Source organism: Leptosomus discolor, chromosome 4 (genome assembly GCF_034619465.1).
Source record: "Leptosomus discolor isolate bLepDis1 chromosome 4, bLepDis1.hap2, whole genome shotgun sequence".
NCBI classification, from domain to species: Eukaryota; Metazoa; Chordata; class Aves; order Leptosomiformes; family Leptosomidae; genus Leptosomus; species Leptosomus discolor.
In genome coordinates this window covers 7,693,635-7,720,382 of record NC_141394.1, presented here as the reverse complement: position 1 = coordinate 7,720,382, position 26,748 = coordinate 7,693,635, and the positions used below count along the sequence as shown (strand labels likewise).

At 40.6% G+C, this 26,748-nt stretch overlaps 2 protein-coding genes and 1 non-coding gene across 3 annotated transcripts in view; 2 read left to right on the top strand and 1 right to left on the bottom strand.

Annotated features, from left to right (window-relative positions):
* Nucleotides 1-3,399, top strand: part of LOC104353757 (bifunctional heparan sulfate N-deacetylase/N-sulfotransferase 3) — a 62,776-nt gene extending 59,377 nt beyond the window's left edge. Inside the window, exons 12-14 of the mRNA XM_009960449.2 lie at nucleotides 170-272; nucleotides 1,319-1,429; nucleotides 3,358-3,399. Of these exons, the coding sequence (XP_009958751.2) occupies nucleotides 170-272; nucleotides 1,319-1,429; nucleotides 3,358-3,399 (256 nt within the window). The remainder of the gene's footprint in view (nucleotides 1-169; nucleotides 273-1,318; nucleotides 1,430-3,357) is intronic.
* Nucleotides 3,400-8,825: 5,426 nt separating this feature from the next.
* Nucleotides 8,826-8,956, top strand: LOC147415638 (small nucleolar RNA SNORA24). The gene has a single exon (XR_015183485.1). It is a non-coding gene; the product is annotated as a small nucleolar RNA SNORA24 (small nucleolar RNA).
* Nucleotides 8,957-17,338: 8,382 nt separating this feature from the next.
* Nucleotides 17,339-26,748, bottom strand: part of PRSS12 (serine protease 12) — a 42,302-nt gene continuing 32,892 nt past the window's right edge. Inside the window, exons 12-13 of the mRNA XM_086464124.1 lie at nucleotides 19,633-19,913; nucleotides 17,339-17,646 (exon numbers count right to left, since the gene is read on the bottom strand). Coding sequence (XP_086320250.1) covers nucleotides 17,339-17,646; nucleotides 19,633-19,913 — 589 coding nt within the window. The remainder of the gene's footprint in view (nucleotides 17,647-19,632; nucleotides 19,914-26,748) is intronic.

The following is a 26,748-nucleotide window of genomic DNA, read 5'->3' as shown; positions in this document are numbered from 1 at the left end:
TAAATACACATGTACACAAATCCCTTGGATTCTGACATTTAGATTAGGCTGCCCTTGAAATAAGATTGATAACCTTAGGTGTTTACTCTTTCAAGTCTTCAGTCTAAACTTGAGAGATACATCCACCTTGCAGTATCACAGCCTTTACACTGCAATATACTTGTTTCAGGTTCGATTCCCATAAAGGTTTCTGGTGTCAGCTCCTGGAAGAAGGAAAAACAAAGTGTCTCGGAAAGAGCAAAGGTAGAAAATACCCTCCTATGGATTCTGAGGTAAACCACTATGCTCATTGGCATTGTACAGGGACTCAATTGCCACGTATGGGATATCACTGGAGATAATCATAAGAAGGGAGAAAAATAAACTTGGCACCCCTGAAATTCCCTGAACTTGGAAACCTGTCTCCTTTACCTATCAGAGGCCCCACAGTGCATGATTTTCTCTCAGTCATGATCAGATATGTGTATTTGTGTGTGGTCCCTTGTCTTTGAGAATAGTTAGAATATGACAAGTAATGCAGACTCTCATATAATCCAGTTTTAAGAGAGGTTAGGTTCTGTTTCTATGAATTTTGTAAATACCTTCCCCAGACAAATGCTCACATGAAGACATGTCCATCAGATCAAATGCTGCAGCCTGTGCCCAAGTTTACTCTCCTATTCTAGCTGTAACTTTTACATTTATTCTGTCCTGTATTCCCATTTCATTCAGCCTGACTAAAATGCAAATAAAAATTACAGTTTGAACACAAGTAAGTATTAATGTGGCAAGTAAGTTGGGATTTTTGTCTCACAGTACTTAAATTATCAGTAACTTTACATCAGTAGAATCATACCGATATAAAATCATTGGGTGAGAAGGCTTTTGGCCAGTGATAAGACAAGACTGTGTTTGTTTATTGGTGTATTTTTTCAACTTTAAATACTTCTGAAAATGGGGTTACTAACTGATACATGCCTACATACAGAGACACTTTAGAAGCTTTGGTTTCAATCACACTTCAGTAAATTCAAAGTAGCTGCAGCAGTTTCAGTGCAATTCTTAATTTACATGGCTGTCTGAGAGTAGAACCAGATCCTTTGCTTTGACTTCAGTGTTCATTTTGGACAGCCTTTGTTTCTCTTGAAATTACCTTCTACAGTTCAGCTCCTAACTAAAAAGCTTAAACTTGCATGCAGTAGGAAGCGTAGAACAACATAAATTGCATAAGAGAAAGTAAAGTTTTGACACAGGTAAAACAAAATTTGAAACCTAGAATTCACAGCAACTGCTGTACAACACTGTACTAAATGAAAATATCTCTTTTTGTATCCATCAGTGCAGGGCTTTTCTGTCAAGTTACTACAGAGACCACAATGTGGAACTGTCAAAACTCCTACACAAGTTGGGACAACCCCTGCCATCATGGCTGAGACAGGAGCTACAGAAAGTAAGATAGCATTGAAAAAAGGCTTTTTGAAATCTCTCTTCCACACTTCAGTCATCGTAACTAAAGTCTCCAGTAGCTACCAGAAGGTCTTGTAAGATACACCTCTTCAAAAAAGAGTAAAAGTTAGAAATTATTTCCATGTGCTGGCATGTGGATTGTGAAAATACGTGTGTTTCTTAGAGCTCTGGTGGGCCAGATCTTTCTCATAAACATTTCTGGGCCTGTGGACTTGTGGACTACTGTGCACATATATGGAAGTTATTTGCAACTGGTATAAGCTTCAGAGATGCATTACCTGTCCAATTTCATGGTAAATATTTACATTTTTATATATCAGTTTAAAGGTATTGTGTCTCATGTAGGTTTTGTAGCCCATTGTTAGACCGCTGACGGTTTTTCTTACTATTTGATTATTGTCTTGCATAAAATAAGAAAACTTAATGTAGCACAAAATGCCAAGTGTACTTCTGCCTTTGGAATCAGATTGCTAATACCCAAAGTACGTACTAACAAGGGTGAGAAGTACAGTTATCATAGGATTTACCTGTGCACAGCAACAAAATACACAGAGCAAAATCTGGAAGCCACAGGAAAAAACCAAACACACACACACAAACCATTGCCTATGATTGTAGCCTGTAACGACAAACCCTTACAATGTGGTAAGGGCCTTTGTCCATAATTACTGTCTGATTTTGTACTGACCGAAATGGCAAAATACCAAATATAGCCATTATCTGAACAGAAATTTAATTGGACATGTGAAGCACACAAGTTGCAGTGTAATCCTTATGAGCAGTGTTATGCTTCAACAGTTGTGAACCAAACTGAAGCAGTGCAATGAATAGGCTTCACTCCTGGCTTCTATGAGCAGCCCAATCCAGATGCTGCATCTGGGTTTACCTTGCTGCGAATCAGGAGTGACTCCACTGAAATGAAATAAAAACTCGTAAAGAGCAGAAACAGATCCATACTTGGATTGCCTTAATTTGCACCACTATTTTTTCCATAATTTATTTGCCTTCAGTCTATGCTTTGTGTGTTCCAAGATCCCTCAACCTGATTAAAATTCAAGCATCTTTCAGTAACCTTCAGTTTTCGTCAGCTGCAAAAATGTGTCAGATTTCCAGATGAAAATACTGGTTGTGGTTCCAGACATTTTAAATATGTTTGGTATTATGTGTTAGAAATAAGCTTACGGGGGGAGAGAGAAATAAACACAGTGTGTAATCATGATAGAAAATTACATAGAAAACACAAATAGCCAGCCTTACGTTTATGTGACATTTCAATGACACATCTCACAATGCATCAGTTTAGATGTGAGTTTAAGTCTAATTAATTGATAGTACTTAGAAGAGAGAACATCAATGAAAACATCAGCAGAGTATGGCCTTAATGCTTCTCCACTGAACTTTGGCTCTGAGTGTTTCTAAAGGCATGAAGAGGTAATGAAAATGAACGACAGTACTAAATGCGATGATTTTTATAGTAGCTCTATAATGTTATCATGATTTGTTTTAGGGTGAATAGTTGAAAACATGCATCAAATGGTGGAAAAACTTTGTATGTCTCAGTGCTGTTTTACAACATTTATGTAATCATATAATTTAACTTTCAAGGTAATGGGATGGAAAACAGCCTGTTATTCCCTAAATAGAAAACAGATGTTGAGATCCTTACTGTACCTCTAACTGGTAATCTTTATTATTTATTGATTTTGTCTATGTAATATGTGGTTTTGGTAGGCCTGTAAAGAAAAAATCTAGACAAATTTGCTGTATATAACAATATTCTTTGCACAGCACATTTTTGCTAAGGGAATATGCATGATTAATGATGAGGACCTACTAGAGTAGACATTTTTTAACGTGAACATCTTTATTATTTATTAGACAGAATGAGAATTTTCATTTCACTTTAAATATTCACTGTCATACGGATTTGTCCCAAAAGCTGACTTGTCTTAAAATATTTCTTATTTGACAAAAGAAACACTCTGGATTCTGAACATCTGTAAAAGCAAATACTCTGCATGCTATGGACAGCTGATGCGTCCTGCAAGCATCTACATGGATTTGCTACAACTGGATTGAACAACTGGAGAAAATACCTGGGGTTTTCATCCTGCCATGATTGATTTTACCCTTGATATAACTTGATGTAACATCAAACATATTTAAAAATTCTGCAGTGATTGCACAAAGCTCCTGCTTTGTGCACTGCTGCCTCGGTTACTCCATGTTCTTCAGTGCAGAAATATGAAATAGAAGAAAATAAGAAAAACCATGGGCACTATCAAGGGCCTGAAGTTTTCATGGTGAGAGGACCATCTGCATACAAACTGAGTGCCTCCTACATGCAGGAGGAATGGGCTTCGGCCACATTCATTGTTCATTCTTTGTTTTCCTTTCTGTCTTCTTTCTCTGGGAAATGAAGGCCCCCACAGAACAAGAATGAGTGGGCAGTCAAGGACAGAGTGGTCATGGGAATATGCACGTCGGTTGCATTGTCCCTCCAGCAACTTTACAATAGACAAAGTGACATGTCTCAGATCTGTGGACTGCTTCTGTGAAGTCCTCTCTGAGGTGTGGCAAGGAGCCCCCAGAATTGTTGGTGATCTGGTAAAACAGCCCAACTGCGGTCACCACGTAGCACTGGGAGGGTAAGTCCCACATGTGCACGGCCTTGGCCTCAGGTGGACTAGGGCTTGGTTTGGCAGTTAAACACAAAGCTCATCCTCCAGGAAGGAGTGCCATGGTGACTCTCAAGTCCTGATGAGGAACAGCGGAGTGGAGCTCTCATATTGTCCCAGTGCTCTTCCTAAGGGAGGGAACTGGGACGAAATGAATGAGTTCCTAGGGATATCTTCAGCGGATTCCTGTGGTAGCTTTACCTGAGTCAATACTACGAACAAAGTACCTCAACCTTTCGGTCCTGGAACTGTGCATCTGAAAGGGCGTGATCTTGAATCTGCATGAGTCAAAGCTCCTGTTGAGATGCAGCTGGTCTTTAGAAAAGGTGCTGCGGGATTAGCTGCTTGGACCCTAGGCAGGCTAGCCTCAGGCAGGAGGGCAATAGAGAAGGAGAGACAAACTGCTGCTGCTCTTTGCAGTTCTGAATTTCGGATGTTCGCTTATTATGGTGTGAAGCCACTTTTTTTTTTTTTTTTTCTCCAGAACTATTCTATTTAAATATGTTCTTACATTTAACAGGAGACTTTAAAAACCAGAATGACTTTTAACGTGCATTCAACTTGGCAAAGAATGAAGAGCCTGAGCAAAGCATGCAGACAACAGCTAGATGTGTTATTCCCCAAATCATAGGATGCACATGAGTACAGCTGAGTAAGCCAGTCATACAACGTGAATTATCTGACAAAAGCTTAACCTCTTCTGTTCACAGCTTACCTACAATCACTGTTTGATTTCCAGAAATAGACTATCTATTAACACTCTTTAAAAATACTGATTTATTACAAAGGATTTATATTTGCTAGTCAAAGTCAGATGTTTTGTTGTGGTTGGTAACACAGCTGTGGTTTCTGTTCCCCTGCTGGATAACTGCACAAGCAATTTCTTCAACAAATGCTTGATTATGTGAGCTTCACCTTTATTTTCATAAATATGATTCTGAAATTTGCTTTCTGCAGACATCTGTGGCATTAAAAATCAATGTGTGATTATGAGCAGAAAGTGACCGGGGGGGGGGGCGGGGGTGTAAACACAGAGCCTGATAGGAAATCAATTATTTCAGCAAACATTCCTGAAAATACTGTGATGTTTTCCCAGTTCTACTTGTGCAGAAAGAATTCGTTTCAAAGATTTGTGGACTATCTTGTACAGAATAACCTTTTTCATTGCTTAAAAATGTGAAACTTCCTCAGGAAGAAATTAAATAGATATTTCAATGTTTATAGATGTAATACTCTTGTCATTCACATTGAATGAAAATTGCTGGAAACATTTTTCTCAAAGTTTTTTAAAATAAAAAATAGATATTATTCTGATAGTGGCATGGTATCTGAAATGCAACAATAAACTCTGATAAGAAAATGCAGTGCTGTGTGGAAGTGATTTTTATGTTCACAAAAACTGTCCTTTTCCAGGTTTGTTAGCAGCCATTGCAGCTTGACACTGAGCTACAACACAGTCCAGGAGCACGGGAACAGCATGAAATGTTTTCAGAAATGAAAAAATATTGCTTACTGTCTCTGTGAGTGAATATTACTGCTTTATGCAGCTGCTCGTTTTACTGCTTTTCCTGCCTACTTACTTTTTTATTTCTTGTGCCAGAAATTGCTAATATGCGATAGAAACATTTCCAGAGCTTGCTGTTTTTCAGATAACAAGCAGACTTTATTCAAATTATTTGCCTTGGGGATTCAATAGTTGTGCCAATGCATCAGCCTACACAGACATGAGAAAGCCTTTCTTAGGAGAAACCTCTAAAGACGGTATGAATGTCCAAAGGAAAATTCACCGTTATCAACAAATTCAGGACAGAATAGAGAAGCGTACTCTCCAGCTGGGCAAAAGCTGCTTAATATCTTCATAGAGGTGCAGAAATTAGGAGACCTATGTTAAAGTATTCCATTCATTACAGAGAAATGATGCAACCTATAATTTAGAAGTCTAAGCTGCTTTTATAATACCCATCTCTATAATCTCTGAGAATAACAAAAGTGCAACAGGGAAGTAATAACAGCAAGGTACTAAGCAAAGGGAAAAGATCCTTGCTACAAATAACACCTGCCTGGCCTCAGTCTCCAATTTATCTGCTTTCATTTAATATTTCTTTTCAGTTCTTCCAGTCTCAAAATTCCTAGAGCTCAAAGGCAAAAGACACTTTTTTGTGTCCCTGTGGACCACGTGGATGAAGAAAGCACAACAGTCGGCATCAAAGGACAAATCACAGGAACAGGAAAGTAATTTAACAGCTGAAACCAAGGGCTGGAGAAATCTGAATGGTGGAGGAATTTAGACAAATTGAGGGTGATAGATTTGAAAAGCATATGGTGAGCTTGAGTCTTCACTACTCTGTTTTCTGTCAGATTACTTCTTTATTTTTAAATACCCTGTTTTCTTTCTTCATTTCCTTTTTTCTGTTCAGACCCTCTCTTTCTCTTGAGAAATTCAGATGGGAAGTAAGGCTCATGTACTTTTAATGGCTTAGATGTCTGTCTGCCTAGGAGAGCTGTCAGAACAATAGCACAAGGTCACGATCAGATCTCTTCCAAAAGGTACGAAACAGAAGTGGCCTAGTTCAGCCGTGATGTGGGGGCTTGGTTCAGAATTACTACGTCAAATCCTATAACCTGTGTCATTCAGGAGATCAGAGAAATGGGCCTTTTGCCCAAAATGAAATCTTAGCATTGTCTCCTCAGTTATCTCATCAAGACTGTCTGTTCTATTAGTAAAGCTCCTTTTTTCAACTAAATTCTGAATGGATTTACTCCCCTACAAGAAAAAAAAACAAAACAAACAAAAAACAAACCAAAAAAAAAACAGAAAAGCATTTTTTGCATAACTTTTTATCCAAACACAGTATGTACATTTTAGCTATAGACCTCTGCCTGGAAGGAAAACATTACGAGCTAAAGGCAGGAGCCAGCTAGTCTATGCATGTGCCAGAGCAGAACTAAAATTCCTGAACACCAACGGTGCAAGGTCAGAAGAGCTGAGCCTTAGCTCATGGCACAGGTGGGAGTGTGGGGCACGGCGGGGCTCTAACCTGTCTCTGCACTTCTGTACAATCCTAGCAGCAGTTTCATTATTCTACAGCACCGCCTGGTAGTAATGTATTTGAAGCAGTAGTACTACATCATCATCGTCTGAAAATGGTGAAAAACACCTAACGTGACAGATACACCTTAAGTAATTTCCTGTCTTTTCCATGGAAAAAAGGGTGGGTACTAAAATCTGAGCCAAAAGGCAGCTTCCTGCATGACACTAGTGGTCACTTCCAGCCTCTTCAAAATCTCCCTAACAATTCAAATACTCAGTCATCCCGCTGTAGCTGACTGAGCCAGATTTTCAGTCCTGCGGCTGTGTCAGTTCACTGGCATCTGGTCTGCAAAAGCCCAAATCTCCTGCCTCATCTTTCCAGCACGCGCATGCGCAGAGCATGAACTCACCTTTGAGGTGCGGCCTTTGCCGGAGAGCAGCTTTTGCAGCCTGTGCCCGGCCTCCAACAACTGCCCTTCCCTGCACTGAGGGTGACCATCACAATATTTAAATTAAGATGCTGTGGTGTAAGAGGTACAACGGTTAGGGGAGGTTTAGGCTTGCCTTTAGGAAGCATTTCTTCATTGAGAGGGTGGTCAGACACTGGAACAGGCTTCCTAGGGAGGTGGGTGATGCCCCGGCCCCGTCAGTGTTTGAGAGGCATTTGGACAACACCCTGAACACCATCCTCGGGCTTTCGGTCAGCCCTGAGGCGGTCAGGCAGTCGGACTGGGTGATCCTTGTAGGCCCCTTCCAACTGAGATAGTCTTTTGTGTTCCAGTTAAAAATGAGGGTGTGGGAATTTGGCCGGCATTAACCAGATGTACACTATATGGGCTGGAAAAGGAAAACTACCCGTGTTCACCTAAAAGGATGACTTTATTTTTATGGCACATCTTTCATGACCTCTACTTTCTCCTTAGTCCACAGTTGTCAAATAACAAACAGCAGAGCTTTAGCATTTAAGGCCCACCCTGTGACTTGACCAAGCATCCATAGGCACGTATCCATCCATAGGCACGTATCCATCCATAGGCGTATCTTGTCTGCATACGGACAGCAGCATCGGCGTCCAGAGCAGCTGGAGAACCCCTTTGGTGTGGGCAGCCACTGCACCCGTTCTCTCCTGGGGATGTCGCCCAGTGGCTTCAGAAAGGGCCGGAAAGCAAACCAAAACAGTTCAGCCCTGTCCGCCGTCCGGCCTCGCCCCCATCCCCACCCCGCCGCCGCTTATCGCTGGCTCAGGCCCCGCTCCCGCCCCGCCCCGTAGGTGGAGCTCCCGCCCGGGCACCGCCCAGTTTCCGGGCGGTGCGCGCGGCGGCGGCCTCGCGGCGCGGCTCCTGCGGACGGTTAGTTTGGGTGCAGCTGAGGGCCGTTGGCGGGCGCGCGGGGCGGCCGTTGGCGGGAGGGCGGCGGAGGGGCTCGCGAGCCGGGCGGCGGCGCGGCCGTGAGGCACCGGCGCGGCCGTGAGGCACCGCGCTCTTCTCCAGAGCTGCGGCTGGTCCCTGAGCGGAGCCGTCGCGGCAGGGGAGCGGAGCGAGCAGTAGGTGGGCACCGTAAGGAGGCGGGAGGCGGGTGGGAGCTGTTAGGCGGCGGCGGCAGAAGGGCTGGAGGGAAGGAGGGAGGGAGGCAAAATGGCGGCCGCCACGTGGCGGGGTTGGGGGGGGGTGATCCATGACTCCATGGGGGCTGCCTCCCGTGGCTGTCTCCCTTCCTAGGCATGGAAGAGCAGTGCCTTGCTAATTGGCAAAACTTTTACCCTCTCGTGGGTATTAGTCGTTGACTGTAGCAAGTAACAGGCCGAGTGGACCGGGATGTAGGACGTCGTGAGACTGCCCGTCTACCCCCTTTTGTGTTTCATCATTGATTGGTGTTCTGTTTTCTCCCTCCTTTTCTCAGTAAGCCCTTACAGATCAGTTTTTAAACGTCTTCTTTTTAATATTTTTTTAAATTATTTTTTCCGTAGGAACGAAGAAGCTGAAGGTACGAAGATACATCTGTTGCCGTTGAAGATTCTCCCCCCAAAAAGTATGTGACTGGATACGCGTTACGTAATAAGTTCTTAAAGTGAGGGTTTGGATGGGAATAATACCGATTTGATAATTTATGTTTAGCGGCTGGACTACTGAAACTTGCCTTGAAATCAAGGTATAGGCTTGGTGTTTTGTTTTTAAGGCATGCTTTGTGTCTGTTTTATTGACAGAAAGTTAGAACCGAGTGCGTAAATTATCGTGGCTGGGAAGAATCGGGTTTGGGTGTAGATGCATCAGATGTGCTAAGAATTTTATTCCCGCATCGATTAACTCTTAATTTGACTGTAACAGAGGCATCCAAATCCTCAGATTTCTCAGGGATGTCTGTGCAAGCAGAATGTCTTTTTCAACAAGCATGTTTCTGATTTAATGAAGTGAGTACTAAGGGTAATCTGCAACTGCAGGAGAAGAGGGAGATGTCAGGCTGATGATAAAGGGAGCAATTAGGGAACTAATCCTTAAGGGTTAAAAGGATAGCAATTATTTAGCTGAAGCAATATTTCTTAGGTCATTGTGTCAGGGGGGTGGGCTACAGGCAGTTCTGATAACAACAAGGACATGCTGCCTGAAGCATCTTGATAAGCACAGGAACTTGTAGCCTGAAGCAATTTAAACTGGTGGAAACTGGCATTATGGTTTGGAGAAACGCCAAGGGTCCTAGGAGCATGTACAGGAAACAAGGTTAAGAAAGTTCATTGAGAGGAAGACGTCTTTCTTCATCCCTGAGACGCCGGCCCACGACCACCAGGAGGTACTGTGCGTGCACAGCTAGGAGGCGAGCAGGGCGGAACATACGGAAACTACTTCCTGGAACTCATTATAATAAGAACTGAGGAAGGGTTATGAATATGTATAGGCCCTCTCGGACTTATCATGAATATGTAACACTTTGTTGTATAAAGTCAAGACAAGTTACCACGGGGGGTGTGCCCGTTTGTGGTGGAGAGCTTCCCCGTGCCACCTCAGCGCTGAATAAACAGACCTACTTTACAGCCTTGTAGGTTGTGGAGTCATCTTTCCACAAGTCACTAGGTAGAATTGAGTTTGGGTGTAGATGCATCAGATGTGCTAGGAATGGTGGATTATGATAAACCACAGCTTGCTAGAACTTCGGTCTGCCAAACTAGAGGCATCCAAATCCTCAGATTTCTCGGGGATGTCTGTGCAAGGAAAATGTCTTTTTCAACAAGCATGTTTCTGATTCAATGAAGTGAGTACTAAGGGTAATCTGCAACTGCAGGAGGAGAGGGAGATGTCAAGCTGATACTAATAGCTTTGTTTCAGAGCAGTTTACAGTCCTAGGAGAGCACCATACTGTTCAGTGATGTTTGCTGTCTTGTATGTTACCAGTAGCAATATTAAACTTCCTCAAACTTGTTTTTACAGGGGAAAAACACTCTTGAGTTGTGATGACAGAAGAAGATGGGGCTAAATTCCACGTGTGAATTCTAGGAGTAGCTGTGACTAGAACTTTTAATTTTTACTTAGGTTAGGGTGGATCTGTCTAATCTTCTGGACTTGATGCTTTTTGCAAGCAATAACATTTCTTCTGGTTATCAAGCAGAGCTAGCAAAAGCCAGTTTTTTAGGCTAGATCTTAATCTTGCTTTAGACTTAAATGAGCATTTTTTAATAAAGTTCAGACTTGGCGCCTGAATGAGATCTTCGACAGTCCATGTCTCATCTGTACAAAGAGGGGCTAAAATGTAGCTTCCCGTGCTTACTACAATCAGACTTGACTGCTTCTATACAAATACAGTTAGGATGATTAGCTCATTTTCTGCTGCATTTGGGGATCTGCTGCTGCTCCTACCTTTGGGCTGTCACCAAGTCTTAAACAATTGCAGTAACGCTTTTGGTAGTTTAGCGGCTGGGCTGTGCTCTGTCGTGTGGCTGATCGTACTGCAATGTTACTGAAGCCGATGACACGTGCGCCCTCAGTTCACTGCTGTTCAGGTGTGTTAAAAGGTGGTTGCAAGGAGTGTACGCGTACTGCACAAGCTGAAGGTAAGTTTGTGAAGTCTGGAAAATGGACGTGAAATCTACAGCCATAATTTTAGTATATATGCCAATGTAAAGCATTCAAATGTATGAATAAGTTAATAAAGAGATGTTGACCTTCACTGCAAGTGTCATTTCTTCCTTACAAGACTACCGATGACCAAGACTAGACCTGCATGTATTCTTTGGGATTACTTACACGGGCTAAATCTGCCTGTTGTAGGGATACAGGTTTTGGTAGCTGGGCTTTGTCTTTCTACAGTTTGAAGGCAAAGGTGTGACTATGGCTGGTGCATTGTCTGGGAGCCATTCCAGAAGTCCCGTGATTTTAATCAGAGTTTACTGCAGCAGGGGAGGAACAGTGCCTTTGAATGTAGCTGCTTTTTCACTTTTGGTTGTTGAGGGATCTTGTATTTAATCCATATTCAATGTATGGAGCTCCAGTAGATGGTGAATCATTGCTGAATTGGACAAGCTATATGTTTTACTTACAAGTAAATTTGCTGCCCTAGCTAATATCAGCCATGCTGGCATAATCTCCTGTGGAATATCTTCCAGTTAATAAGGAAATTTTTCACATATCATTGCAAACTGAAAAGTCAGGGGGAAGGGGGACTTTGAAAGGACTGGGAAACAAAATCTGTGAAGTTAGAGCTGAGATCTGTAGGCAGTGCAATTCCTGCTGCGTACTTGGCAGCAGAAGCGGGGGTTGTGGACTACAACATGAATTAGAACTGGGGAAATGACTTCCAATGGTCATGTTAGTCACACCTTGGAACAGACTGGCAGGGAGCTGACACAGGAAACTTTGTTTTCTTTCTTTTTTTTTTTTTTTTTTTTAAAGCATATACTTTTCCTGACGTCGAAGTATAGCTGAATGTATATTCTGTGTGGAGCTGTAATAAGTGATACCACACCTGTTTAATCGGTGGTGTGTGATTACTCTTTCCTTTTAAACAGCTGCATACAGCCCTATCATATGACATCTTTACTGCTTGGGATTCCAAGTTTGTGGCTGCCAAGCCTGGTAGCCAACAGGCATAAGCATGTGCTGCTGTGAATTTCCTTTTCTCCAAGAGGAGTAGACTTCTGTAGTAACCTTAGTGCCTTTATGAAAAGGTTAACACATCTATTCTACAAGGGCAGTTATTTGCTTATCTTGCACAAGAAAATGCTGGGCAGGCAGCAGCCAGGAGAGAGCTGCTGCTATCCCAGGGACAAGCTGTGGGTGGGAGAGTGCTACCAGCCACTGTGTGCAGGTGTGGTTGCTGCTCTGGGGCAGGCACCCTGATGCAAAGTGGCTTCCTTAGGTTTTTAGATCGATTTATTTTTTTTGTGTGTCTGGCTTTGACCCTGTGAAGGAAACCAGGTGTAGGCAAACAAGTATGAAGAAGTAGGAGTAGGGATCAGTTTCTTCAGGGATCTGGAATGCCTTAAAAGCGTATTAATGCGGAGTACAAAACTCAATATGACATGAAGGTCTGGAAGGAAGCATTTGTCTTTTATGGTCACTGAAACGATAACGAAAAGTTGAGGCTTGCTGGTGTCAGCTTTTAGCTACTGTATGGCTTGGCACTGGTGTGGTCATCTGATGTGTTACCCCAATTCCCTTGATTTTTAACCTCTGCTTTTATCAGACAGCAGCTGCCTTTTTAATGTATTTTAACAATTTCAGTGCATAACTTTTTTTTTTTTTTTCCAGTTGCCCTTTGAAAACTGACTGTGCTGTCTCTGCCTCCTATAACGGAGGCTCCTTTTGTGTGGAACTCTGTAACTTAGAGGAGGACCATGTAGCTGTCCTGCTAGTCCATTGTGTGAGCCAAGTGATGAGGTCACTGGTATTTCCACCTGAACAAATTGGCCTGGTGGCTTGGTCTGTGCTGCAGTTTAGATTTGTGAACATTCAATTTTGAACTTCATCAAATATTTAGAACTTGCAAAGATAAGACAGTAGGTTTGAAACAAGAGAAGGAAAACTAGTTTTCAAGATTATGGTCAAATACAAAAGCATGAAAAGTACAATGTTTGCTGTGGGTGTCTTACTAGTTTTGAGTGGTTAGTTTCCTGTAACTGAGCATCCAGTCACATGCGCAGAGGGTAGTGAAAGCTGCTTTCCCTCGTTCCTGGAGTACAATAGGGGTATGCTTAAAAGATGTGGCTTTTTCATTTCTACGTGGCTTAGGATGGCTTGTTTTTCATTATTTCCCTTAAAATTTAATTCCCAATTCCTGAATAACTGTTTTCCTATCTTTCCAATCTATTCCTGTTGCATCTTGGCCCTTAACCTCCCTTAGATGCTCCTTATTCTCTGCACCCTCTTCCATCTGCAGTTACATCCAGTGTCTCACACCTCTCCAACTTTCACCCAACCCAGTAAGTTTTTTTTTCCCTTTACGTTGCTATAAAGGTAAATGCTTCTTTCCAGACTTCACTCGTCTTTTCCCTGTTTGTGGTTACTTGGTGTTGGCATTTGCCAGAAGTTACATGGTCTGTTTCTATGTTTCATGCTAGATAAATGGACTAGGAACTACTGCATGTGAGCAGGTATCTAACGTGTATGAGGTAGGTCTGGTCACTACTACCTCTATTAACTGCACTTGCTGTTACCCAGCAGCTTGGAGCACAAACGAAAACTTTTTCTTTCCTGATGCCACAAACTTCTGGGTGCTTTCTTCTGCTGGGATCTGCTATTTGAGCCTAATTGCTTCAGTTGTCTTGTATGTTATGTTCTGTGATTGCCACTCTGAAATCCTAACAGCATTAAATCTTGAGTATAAATATTCTAGCATTTGAAAAAATGAAATAGTTGCGATAAAATTGAAAAGGATGTAAGCTATTATAGTGGTGTGAGTTTTTCTGGAAATAAGACAACTGAGGCTACAGATGCTCTGCCTAGAATGGTCACAATGGGATCTTGATTTCTCTGGTTTACAGATAAGTGCCCCTTTACTTTGCGAAGTTGTTCAGGGTTGAGACAAATGCATGTTAAATAGATTGTCAGTTTCAGTAGTGCTTCTGTCCTTTGTTCGTTATATTTGGCTGTATATTCTCTGGAAAATGGACAAAAACTTGGGAAGTTCAGGGGGGCTGCATCTAACTGTAAATCTTAGCAGTGTTGGGGAACCTGTATAGATTACACATCAGTGTTTAAGGTGGTCATCTGCGGGGACGCTGGTTCAGGCTGGCTCACTTAGCAAAACTTTAGGCCTCAGGCTAAGCCTGAACCACTGTCCTCGCAGTCATCTAATCTGATAATAGAAGTGCGGAGTGTTTTCTTAGTTTATGCCACTGTTAACACTGTAGCCAACCTGCTCAATACAAAAAACACTTCGCGTAGGCTGGAGAGCAGGTTTTTTTCTACAACTTTGTATTAAAAATGTTGAACAAAGGTGACAGCAGCAAGGGTCAAAAAAATTCTTGAGCGGACTTAAGAGCATAGGATAACCTTATTTATGACAACCTAACTGGTCTTAAGTTAAAGCACACGCAGCACTAGGAGTTCCATCATACAGAACAAACTTGCATCTCTGAGAAGATGGCCCAAAGCTTATATGCTTTGAAGAAAATAATTTCAGGAGCACCCTTTTTCACTTAAGAAAGCTCACATGAAATTTCCCCAGCTGATGTTCCTGCAGCATCTGCTTGTACATTATCCACAGGATCAATGTATGAAAGTTGTAGTCAGTGTGGCAGTTTTTATTGTATGCATTTATATCATCAGGCTCATTGAACAAAAATTAGAATGGCATAACACAGACAATTTCATTTTATGTTAGCAACTGAAAAGGCATGCTCTCTGCGGGAAAACGGTAGTGCAACATTTTAACATCTAATAAAGCATCCTATTGAAAGAGCAAAATTAATGAACTACTGTACTAAATCTAAATGTTTACTACATTTAGTATGCAGACTTGATCCCCCCCCCCCCCCCCCAGGTATTGTATTTGTGGGGTGCAACTTCTAAAGGAAAATCATTTCCCCTGTACACAACACATGTATTGCACTATATAGCCTACTTCACAAGTCTCAAAATAATGGGTCTTGTATAGCAAAGCTTTGATGGTACAAGTAGATACATTTTTGACAGATTTACTTCCCCTGTAATGAAAAGGGCTATGTATAAGTAAAATGTAAATAGTCTTAAAGTTCACTAGCAGAGTGTTTCACATAGGTCTACCAGTAGGTGGTCACAGTACTATGATTTTTGACATGTTTTTAAATAAAAGGTTTCACACTATTTAAAATAGTGTGGAATTACAGAAAATAAAATATATTAAAGCACCTCGTGTACTAGTTTAGCACCAGTTCCAGCAAGATATTTAAACTAGTCATGACCCTTGAAAACTAAGTTTGAGGTCGGAGAGAAATTAAGGGCCAAGTCTTCAACCCCATGGGCTTCTGTGGTATCGTCACCACTTTTGTATGCAAATTGAGTTGTCTTGGGTATTTGTTGCACCACCGGAGAGACATAGAACCATACAGAAAAGAATGACTGCCCGCTTGCGACATGAATACAAGCATCCCACTGTGTTCATAAAAGGCCACACAACACGGTTGTAGCCAGAGTGTGCGGGGGTAGGAAACGGGAAAACAGTCACTGGTGGTCACAGTTTGCACTATGTGGTGACACGCATCTGCCACACTTGTCACACTGGAGTGTTTCAGGGCCCACAGAGCTTTTGTTTCATCTTTTTTAAGAAGCATGTTTGTTAATGTAATACGCAGAGCGTGCTTGCAGGTAGTCAGAATGGCCTTCGACAGGGATCGTAGAGGTAGCGCTGCACTCTCCTGTCTCCCTCTTGGCTCTAGTTGGTAACAGATACTTTCACGACTGATAGCCCTTCGTGTTGCACTAAGATGGTCATTACTCCCGTGTTCTGTGTGGTAAGTTTAATGGGGTGGCCCTTTCTAAAAGGATAGTAAGTTGGTTTATATTTGTCTTGTACATTAAGAGTAACTTTTATAAATGCATTTTTATAATATAGCATGGGGAACAGTATTTGTAAAAGAAATTAAATGGCATCAGGATGTGTCAGTACTTTAGAAGTCGCTGAAAACTAACTCTCACCTTTCCTGTGAGATCAGTCTGAACCAGTGTTGCAACTAAGCAGGAGAGTTGTCTAAACACCATCCCGTAGAAAATAGTAGTTTAAGACTTCATAGACCTTTTCAGACAGGTTTTGGCTCAACATCTCCAGTGTTTTCATTGTATGTACTTTAAACTTTCTCTTGTAGGATTGACAGAGGTTCTTGGTGTTACTGGAGTAAAGCCTCTCCAAAACCAGCAATGAGGGGATTGGGATGTTTGGCTGTTAGTCTGATACTGTACTGACAGCTAGTGGTAAATAGGAAAAGTAAGTTCTCTATGAAATGCTGTATGTTCTAAAAATTACGAATTTCAGAAAGAAGACAAATGATGTTTATCCAGAGGAAAGAAAATAAGAGGTCGTTTGGTTTTGATCTAGCTCTCGCAGCTGCATAGGGTGTTTAGAGGGAAACTAACTTCCAGTGTACTACCAGTTTTACTTGGGAATGTACTCTGTGCACAGTAAGCTGTGAGATCATTTATCAGAATAGCTGGGGATCTGATTATTGACAAATATTTTCGTTCTAACATTTAATACATACCCAGAATTACCAAGAATCAACTGGCTAATGTCCTCATTAGTTAATGAATCATGAGTCAAAATTAGAGGGCTGAGTATAAGATCACAGGAATAATAAGAAAGCAGTCAAGAACTGATTAAATAAACTAGACTGAGGATGACTTTTGAGATCTGTAATTAATTCTAGAGAAGCTTGGAGCTACTACAGACTTCCTCTGGGCAGTGAATCTCACAGTGACCTCTCCAGCTGTCCTGCTCCGATGTTACTCTAAGATGGCTATCATTTTCCCCTTGTCTTAGATACATGGTAACTTGTTCGTGGGATACATAAACTTCCTTAACACAGAGGGATTTTGTTTGGATAGTAATCCCTAACTAGAAAGGTTATGTGTATACAGCTTGGATTTAACAGAAAGAAAAACACGTGAATCAGGAAAATGTGTCTGTTTCCACCCGCTGTGGACCGCAGCTGTGCACTGTCTGTGCTATTCAAGCTGTCCTGCCTCAAACTTTATTCGCAAAGGTTGGTTTTCATTACAGACGTTCATAGTTTGGTCACACTTTTTATCCAGGGTACAAAAGATGATACTTTTGTGTAGACCCCTGGAGAATCTTTCACTCCACAGCCGTAGCCCCAAGAGGTCACACCATACACAACCCAGCTTTCCCCTGGACGTTCACACATCAGTGGTCCGCCACTGTCTCCTTGACAGCTATCAACACGTTTCTGTTCCTGGACGTTTCCAGCACAGAGCATTCTTCCAGTGAATCTTCTTTTGTAACGCTCCTCACATACCCTCTTGGGAAGTAAAGGGATGGCAGCCTGTTGTAGTGTTCTTGAATAAGCCCTTCCTGAAAAGGACCCAAATTACTGTCTCAGTATGATGACTGGTCTTGGAAACATAAATACGATTTAATCCAGTTTTTGCTGTCAGTCCTTCACACTGTTTTGTCATTAAATAAAATGACTGAAAATGAGACTAAATACTGAAAAAAATCTACTGTGCCTTAAATACAGTACTAAAATACCATATAGATATTTTAAATATGGAATATAGACGCTGTTTTTTTTTTAAAAAAAAAAAAAAAAAAAAAAAGCTTAAAAATTAAGATGCAGCTTTACTCCTTGTGTTCTCTGGATCTTTCCAAGGCTGGAGTTCGTTTTGTTCCAAACACACTTTGTGTCTTCTACAAGAATATATGCCTTAATACTTAAATAGGGAAGCTATTTTGGGGAGTCTTGAGCAGTGGAGACTAAAGCTGCAGAAATACTTCATTTCTAGGTCACCAGTTCAAATCTAGTCTAGCTCAGCCTGACAGGTGCTGCATCATCCTCTGCCGGCTTCCAAGTGGAGCATCCAGCCAACCATCATGCTTATGCCCTGTAAGTCCATGCAAGCTTGTCACCTCAGCTGAGGAGCTAACGTTACTGAGCCCAAGTGTGCTCTGGTAGAGACTGGCAGTGTTGTTTGAATCTTCAACAATTTTGGCAACTTCTATGTACCAGAGTACTGCTGGGACTCCTGACCAAAAGGAATCTTCATTTTCTGGAGGTGACCAGAACCTGTCCTTTGGTTTTCTTTATCTGTCATGAATCCTGTATTGTATAAGCAGTGCTCTACTTGTAAAAGGTCAAGATTTAAATAATTTGGCTTTTTTCTATAGCTTGCACCTCTTTTTCAGTTGGAAACATAGGAAATTAAAGCCAGTATTGGTTGGGGGCTTTTTGAGTAAAATGTTAATATGTGTAAAGTAATTATGATTCATGTAGTAAGTGTGAAATTTCAACTGAAGTACTGCGATGATGTAATTTCTTACTGTAATTAAAGCCAATTATTGCAATGGTTAATGTTTCCTTAAATAGATGTCCTAAGTAAACAGTCTTGCAGAACTTTCAGTGAAATGTGTAAAAAGCTAGGCAGAGCTAGGCAATGAATTAGCAATTGTTTTTAGCAAAAAACCCACCCTACAAGTCTATCTCCTTTATTGTGGTACAGTGACCCAGACATCTGTGCACACAGATTAATGCACGTAGAGGAAGAACTCGTATTTGGCCTTGCTGCCTCGTCTCCTTGCCGGTTTGAATGAGTCAGTGGAACAAAGGCTCAAGTGTGGTTGCTTTCAACACCAGAAAAACATCAAAGTAAAACATGGTTATTAAATTGTAAAACATTTAAAGGACAAAGACCTTTGAAGAGTCTTAGTATTGACCTAAAAAGTGACTAGATAGTTTGTTCCAGAAGCCTGGATTGCAGATTGCATTGTGACTCTCATGAATTTTGGCAAGATGTTCTCTTATTTAAATCTACCTGCTGACTGAAAACGTCAGTGGTAACAAGGGAGACTAAAGATGTGATTTGAAATTCTATTATGTGTACGTTTTCTACCCATTTTTCTATTGAAGTAGTGTAATTTAAAGAACCTTTCTAAAATATTCTTTGTGCTTACCTTAAAAACCTTAAATGTATTAGAGCTGTTAGTTATGTTCTGAGGCAGGGGGTGATAAGCTGCTGCACAGGGTGTGCCTGGCAACAAATAAGCTTTTCATTCATGCTTCTCCATCTTAATGAGTCCGTTTTACTGACTGGTTCTGTGATTTAGACTGACATGGTTAATCACCACTTCTCAAACACAAACTGCATTCAGTAAACAAAGTGTTGTTATTCCTGTTTAAGGATCAGGAGAGAAAGTATTCCCCTATATAAAAAGAGTAAAATTGTTCCATTTTGAGTATTTTCTTAAGTATTTGAGGTTGTTTTGTTTTGTTTTGTTTTGTTTTTTAAATAAGCAGGCTCAGGTAATGAGATCAGTGGGTGGAAATCATTAAAACATTTTTACCTGTGTCACCCCATCCAGTGATGTAACAGTTGGGAGCAGTTTTCTGTGGTCTCTCTCTCCTTAACGGCAAACAAGCAGGTAAGACGTGGGTACTGAATCTGGCACACTGTTCCTCCGGCCCCTGTAGCCTCACCAACGCAATGTCGTAGTCGCTGCTGTCAGGCCTGTACTCTTTATGCATCACAATCTGTTGCACTCCAATTTCTTCCTCGTACTCTTCTGGTACCAGTGTGTGATAGTCTCCAACGCGCACAGCATAGTTCCGAGTGTTGTTGCCATACCTGAGATGGAGGTGAAAACAGATAGGGCGGACTCATGCAAAGTCAGATCCTAAAATCAGGGTCTTTATTGCTCATATAAATAATGATACCGGAAGGTTTTTTTAAAAGAGCAAAAATGCTTTCTCAGATGTTTAGATTGACATTGACGTGTATCCTAAAGAATATCAAAAGACGTCTCCTGAAGTTTCAGGTTGGGCTATGTTCCTTTTTGTATCTTTTCACAGGCAAGGCTTCTTATGGCCATCTGCCATGACTGGCACTTACTTCAAAGGTGCAAGCAAGGTCTGCATTATAAACGCATGTAAGGGTAACACAAACTGCCAGTACTTATGATACATTATAAATGTATTTAGTAAGGGTGATACAAACTGCTAGTAATTATAATGAAAATCTGAGTACTAACGTCATTGTGATGCTCCAGATAATTACTGAAATGAAAACAGAGTTCAAGCTTGTTTTGTAGGTTAGTTGAGAAATTCTAGAGGCTTAGGTAACTTGATAAAATTCTTGAGGCTTAGGTTAACTGAACGTGTAAGAAGGAAAACAAAGCATAGGTGCACCACAAGTACCTGTTGTCAAAGTGACAGAAGGCCTGCAAATCTTAGAATTGTTTTGCATCTAATATGACCCCAGTTTCTTTCACATCATAGACTAAGTAGTAGATACTTTAGAGATGATTACTGTGGCTGAAATAACAATTTTCTCTGCATGCCTTTGGAGATTTTTGGATTACAGGGGACACAGGCCTTCTCAGGAAAATGCAAACAAGGGAGTACTGTTGGGTACATTTATTTATTTTAAAATCTGGCTAAGCTAACCCAAGTATTTTTCCTTTGACTTCTCCCTTTCCCTCATAGCCTTCAACAGGAAATTTGTAATACGTGTGCAGAAAATAACCCTACAGTGTTCCGTCACCTTCTAACCTGTACTTGCTCTTTTTATACCCTCCAGCACTGTGCTGATCTCCACAGATTACTAAAGCTTGCTTGAGGAGCAGCAGGCAAAGGAGGAACATGACAAGCTTCTTCTGAACAATACATAGCTGTACCACTGAGTATTTCTTTTAATTGTGGGTTGCATTCCTGGTTGCCTGCAAAGCTTTGTTTGTCCAATCCTGCACGTCTCCTTCAGGTCTTCTATAAGCAAAATTTCACTTGTAGGCTTGTAAGGAGAGGTAGTTGCAGGCTATGACCAAACATCTGTTCATCTGAAGAGGACATTCTGTGTAGGAAAAAATGAAGCAACTTGTCTACCGCAAAATTTTTTCCAGGTCTTGCATAGCAGTAGTCTGTGTAAAATACTCTCCAGATACTGTATTTTCCTTGTGGTTGGAAGTCAAAATTCTGTAGCAGCTGCAAGTGAAGAGATGCAACGGATGCAGACTTTTTAGAGGTGTTCAAAAAAGTATTCATACTGATTTTAGTGTCAGAGGGAGAGCTGAGAAAAATTAAATTGTGTATTCTACCAAATACATTATTTATTTCCTCCCTGAAAAAAAAAAAGCTCAAGAGCTTTTATAATTTGTGGATCAGTATGTTTACCTCAAAGATATTTAAGAAAAAACCTCTACTTGTGTGTGTCACATTACTAATCCTTCTGTTTTGACCACAAAAGTGCTAGATTTTATAACTGAATTGATTTTCATTAGGTATTTTCTATTAAGACATTTAAGAGCATGAATAGGAAAAGAACATCAGAAAAGAGAGAAGCCTGAATCCTGGCTCTCCAGGTGTTCTGAGTCCAGTCCATTGAAGTTTCTAGAATAGAGGTATAACTGTGTAAGCTTTTTTAAAAAACCAAATACTTGAATCTCTCTTTCTCTCACACTAGATCTCACGTTCTCATTTCTAGATCATCTTGTGTGTTTTTGCCAGTTTTAAAAGCTCACCGAGACGTCACAGTTGATTCTTTTCCTGGTAAAAGAAATGCCAAAATTCCATGGAAGTAGGGTTGGCACCTGATATATTGCTTTCATTTTCGTTGCCTTTAAGGAGATTCTTTAGAGTAAGAAAGGCTGTTAGCTCTTAAATAGTTTCTGGAGTTATATGTATCCATCTGTATTTGGCCATCTGAAGTATGACATCAGTGAAATCCTAAATTCTGCCTAAATTGTCTGTCAAATCCTTGCCGTGTGCTGCCTGCCAAGAATTTCTGCTCTGACACTGACTAATCCCCTCCTGGGTCACTGTTGCCACACATCTTACATCAGAAAAGGCTAATCTTACCGCGCTTGCCGAGACAGTTAGTATACCATTATCAGTCTAAGCTTCTATTATTGTTACTCTGAGCTATGATGTGGGAGCCAGTAAAAGTACAATCTGGCACTGGCTACAAAACAGTGGGGGTTTTTACAGCAGTGCTGTGATCTGATCCGTGACCTTGGGTGAGTTCCTTTTTTAGTTTTTCTTCTGCCATCTATTTGGCTTTCCTGAATGCAGCAAGGAGTAAGGCTACCTGCATCTTCAGTCCATTAAAATATTATATAGTACAGGCATTTTAACACAGCTTTCTTCTAATATTATTTCTGTGAAAGTGACTGGTTTTATTTATAAGTTGTGCATCTTTACAATAAAATGCTCGGTACATTTCAGTACCAGTTTGTATATACTTGCTTGCTATTGCTTGTCGGAACTTTTAGAAACTATACTTCAGAGTTTAATTCAGTGTGTTTACATATAGACAGACTTGAAAGCAAATTTTCCTGGCCCATGTGCAAAAATTTCCAGTAATGTTTTGGCAAAACCATAACATTCAAAGTTAGGATCATATTTTTATATAAATATACAAATTAGGGGGGAAAGTATTTTTTATTCCTCTAGTTACGGAAAATATAAGTAGGGAAATTAATCTGATTCCTTAGGTAATCTTGTGTTCTGCAGAAAGGTGCATCTGCAGTTCAATATTTATATATATTAAATGGTCATTCGTCTCTTCACGTGGCGGCTATATAACCACATAGATAGTGTACTTCCTAGAGCTGCAGCTTGAAGATTTCTGAATTGGTTGCAGCAAGAGAAACTACCAAATCAAGGGCAAGTGTATTGATCACTTTGGCCATCTTTTTCATGGAAGTACCCATAATGTTGATTGTTGGACAGAAAGCATGCTACTATGGTATATAAAGCACTTTGAATACACTGTGAAAACCAAAATGACAGACCCCGGTAGCTTTATTTGCTAATCAATGCATTGGTCCTCTGTGAAACTTGTAAAACAGAGGAATAAAACACCCAATATAGAATGTTTTACGCGCTGACAGCGCCACTCCTGTGCCCCTCTCCAAAGTGGCTGAGGTCAGCGTAGAGGCAGGTAGCAGACTGGTCAGGGCGTGCAGTATCAAACGGTCTTTCACTTCTACAAAATCCATTTACAGATGTAACGCTCAGAACATAAACAGCGTAGTAACACGGGGATGATACAGCCAACTGAGTACTTCTGTACCGTCTTGCCCAGGCCAAGATTACAGTCTTGGCTGAGGCACTAGGTAACTTTGTGGGATCTGTTTTCCTCAGAGTAATTTAGAAAAGGAAGCTGATACAGAAAGTACTTTAGTTACCATTGTAGTAAAATGGCTTTATTATTTTCATTTGAATTACTCTAGCTTACATGCAAAACCTCCACTAAAGTAAATGGAAGAGTTGTTTTTGTTGCTGACATCTCATATACATTTTTCTGCTCAAATTTCATATCTGCATGATGACGTTCCACTTAAGAATCTAACCGATACAGCAAATGAGCCCAGGAAGTTAAGGAAAATTATGCTGTTTCCTTTGCCAGTTAAGCAATATTAAATAGTTTAATAATTTTTGCTACAGTGATTGTTTGTAACTGTTGATCTCATTGCCTTTAAGAGCTGTCATAAATAGGATTCTGTACCCTAGGATGTATTGCTAGATACGATCTTTGAATGTTTGAAAGTAATATTTTAACAATTTTTGGTACACATCTGAGTGTCATATTGGAATACAAATGTACAAGGTCATTACCATTAAATATTCATTTGCCTGACATAGTCTACTAAAAACATTTCCAAAAGGTCACTGAAAATACTCTCTCATAATTTATAGATACACTTTTGGCTCTGTACAGCAAACCACATATTAGTGCTACGCTGATAGTTTCTGGATTATGAAAGTTTTTTTGCCTTCAATAAATATTTGCCCATCTAAGTTAACTATTGTGTACATTGACATAGAGGTTTTATATATATAAACAAACACACTCACAATACTTTGCAGCTGTGGATTACCAGTGGTACAATGGAAATCTGGCTCTCAAGTAGAGAAAGGTAGTTTTACATGCTATAAATCTTTCTTCTTTACTTTTTTCTTTTAAATGTAATGGGTGTCTCTGTGTTTTAGTTTATAGGGCTTATCCACAACATCAGTTACAGGATTTACCATATACTCTATTCATTAACTTTAATGCAGTTTGAAGGGGGGAAGGGATTGTGTGGTTTTTTCTTTTTTTTTTTTTTTTAACTTTATGGAAGTCAGAGTACTACAGAGTAACAAATGTATTAGGCGTTTGTAATTTAGATAAGAAATGAACACACTTCCTTCCTAAACAAATTTAATAATCAAAGGAACTTGATTTTTAATTATTTATTTTGTTTTGTAAGCCTAAGTATGAAGGAAAGTTGTTTATGAATAGTAATAATGAGTGCTCTCCTGTCAGCCATATATCAGATAGTATAGTAGAAAACTTGCTGCTGATACTTAATGTTACATCCTTGATTTTGGCAAAAGGAATAGTGTTCTCTTTAATAGATTCCTGCTGGTTTTCTGTGTTATGGATGATGGTCATTTTTAGCAGAATAATGAAGAAAGGAGATCCAGGAAAGCTTAATTAGAAGTACTGATTTTAAACATTTAATAGAATGAGAAGTGCTGCCTCTCATGCAAATGTATGAAACTTTAATAGCTACAAGGCTTCTAGTGAGAAGCTTAATGAGTAGTCTTTGCACAGATTTACCATATTTTTGTGCACATTTAGACACATAAGGCTTTCTTAAACTGATTTTTTTTCATCTGTAGACAATTGTATTTCTTCCCCTGTAGTAGCTGGTATTTGCCAAATGTAGAAATATTGTAATAGAGCATCAGTACATAAAAAAGGCAAAGTAGTCTAGCTCTGGGGTGTCCAGTCTTCCTCACCTAAAAGTCACCTATGAAATGGCAGAGAACCACCACACACACATCATATTTGAAGAGTGGAGGCAAAGGAGGAGTCTGGGAGTGCTTCGTGGGTGGAAAATTAAGTTGCTTTCAGGGTATCCCCCCTCTGTTGGACGGCTGGGCAGGGCATGTCTTTGAGCTCTAGTGAAGCCTGGCAATGTTGACCTTGGCACCTCCTTCCTAGAAGGTTTATATTCCCAGCCAATTGGAGGATGGATTAGTAATCAGCCACCATGCTAGTATCATCCTGCTGCCAGTCAAGTAGTGTACTGACATTGAAGGCACACCTGAATTCATCTCACCGTTCATGCCAAATTTGAGAAAACTGAATTTTAGTTCTGGTGTCTTACTAGGTATTTGGTCCCACTGTGCTTCAGGGTCCTTAGTTCTCAGAATTACCAGGACCATGTTGAAGTACACATGGGCATTCAGAAATGCCTAAGGAAGCACTTAAATAAGAGGTATATTATTAGAACAGTACAGTGTTCAAGTAACACAGTATTTCCTAAAATGACATCATGGTCATTATAATTTCCTTTTTTTTTCTATGCCTTATATTTCTGCTCATCCAAAGTTAGTATTTTTTTTTTATGTATAGACTGGCAATCCCTGTAGCTGCCAGAACCACTCAGGACAAAACTTGCTCATAAGATGGGTGGGTTATAAAAGGAAAAATAGCTTCAAACAATTTTTGATCTTAAAGTACACGTCAATGATTTTAGGGAAATCAGTAATGCTGCTGTACTACTGGTGAACAATTCTAGTCATGATGCATAGAATTGTATTTAATTTTTATCCACAGTACAGATGAGCCCACTTTGGTTACTTAAGCGGTGTTCCAATTTCCGGGATATGAGAAATGGTATACTGGCCTTTCTCTTGTCTGTCTGTGGAAAATATGTGAAGAAGGCACTTGATCTATAGATAGCTCATGGAAACCTAGCCCCTTACAATCACTCTGAGATCATCAGGAAGTTCAGCCCAGTCTGTCCAGTGTCAACTTAGAGCCAAAGGTGCCTTCTCTCTTTTACAGTAAACAGTAGTGCATCCAGAGGCTCTTGGGGTTGCATGCTGGGATCTAGGTTGCACAGTTTTAAATGCAGCATCTGGGGCAAAACAATACTCTGGTCCCTGAGACTGCATGTAACAGTTTTAGGATAGCCTGTGGCAGACCCTTGAGTGGCCGCGTGGATCTGGAAGTATCAGTGTACATGGCTCCAGCCACGTTGCTGCCCATCACATGGGCGTTCAGTTCAGCAAAGTATCCAGAACAGGCACGCTTTGGCAGCACATTCAGTACTGACTTGGAGTCCCGGGGACATAAACGAGCCACTGGGAAGAACAGGTAGTGTGTTCTGCAGGGAGCACTTACTAAGAATGCACTGCGGTGCAGCAGCACAGCTCATGCTAACTTGTTTCACCGAACCTCGTGAAAGTGTTCGAATAAGGTCGAGAGTTGAGTAACAGATCTTGATTTGCACGCAGAAAACGTAACTGGCGTCCTGTGACCTCCCTTTTTCTTTCCTTGAAGAGGATCTTTGAGGTAAAATAACAGAAAGGACTGCCTTGTTTTCAAGCCTTTAATCAAAGGCTTTCTCAAGAGCTTGAGTTGCACCCTTAGTAATCACTATAGAGATGATGAACAGGTGAACAGGAAG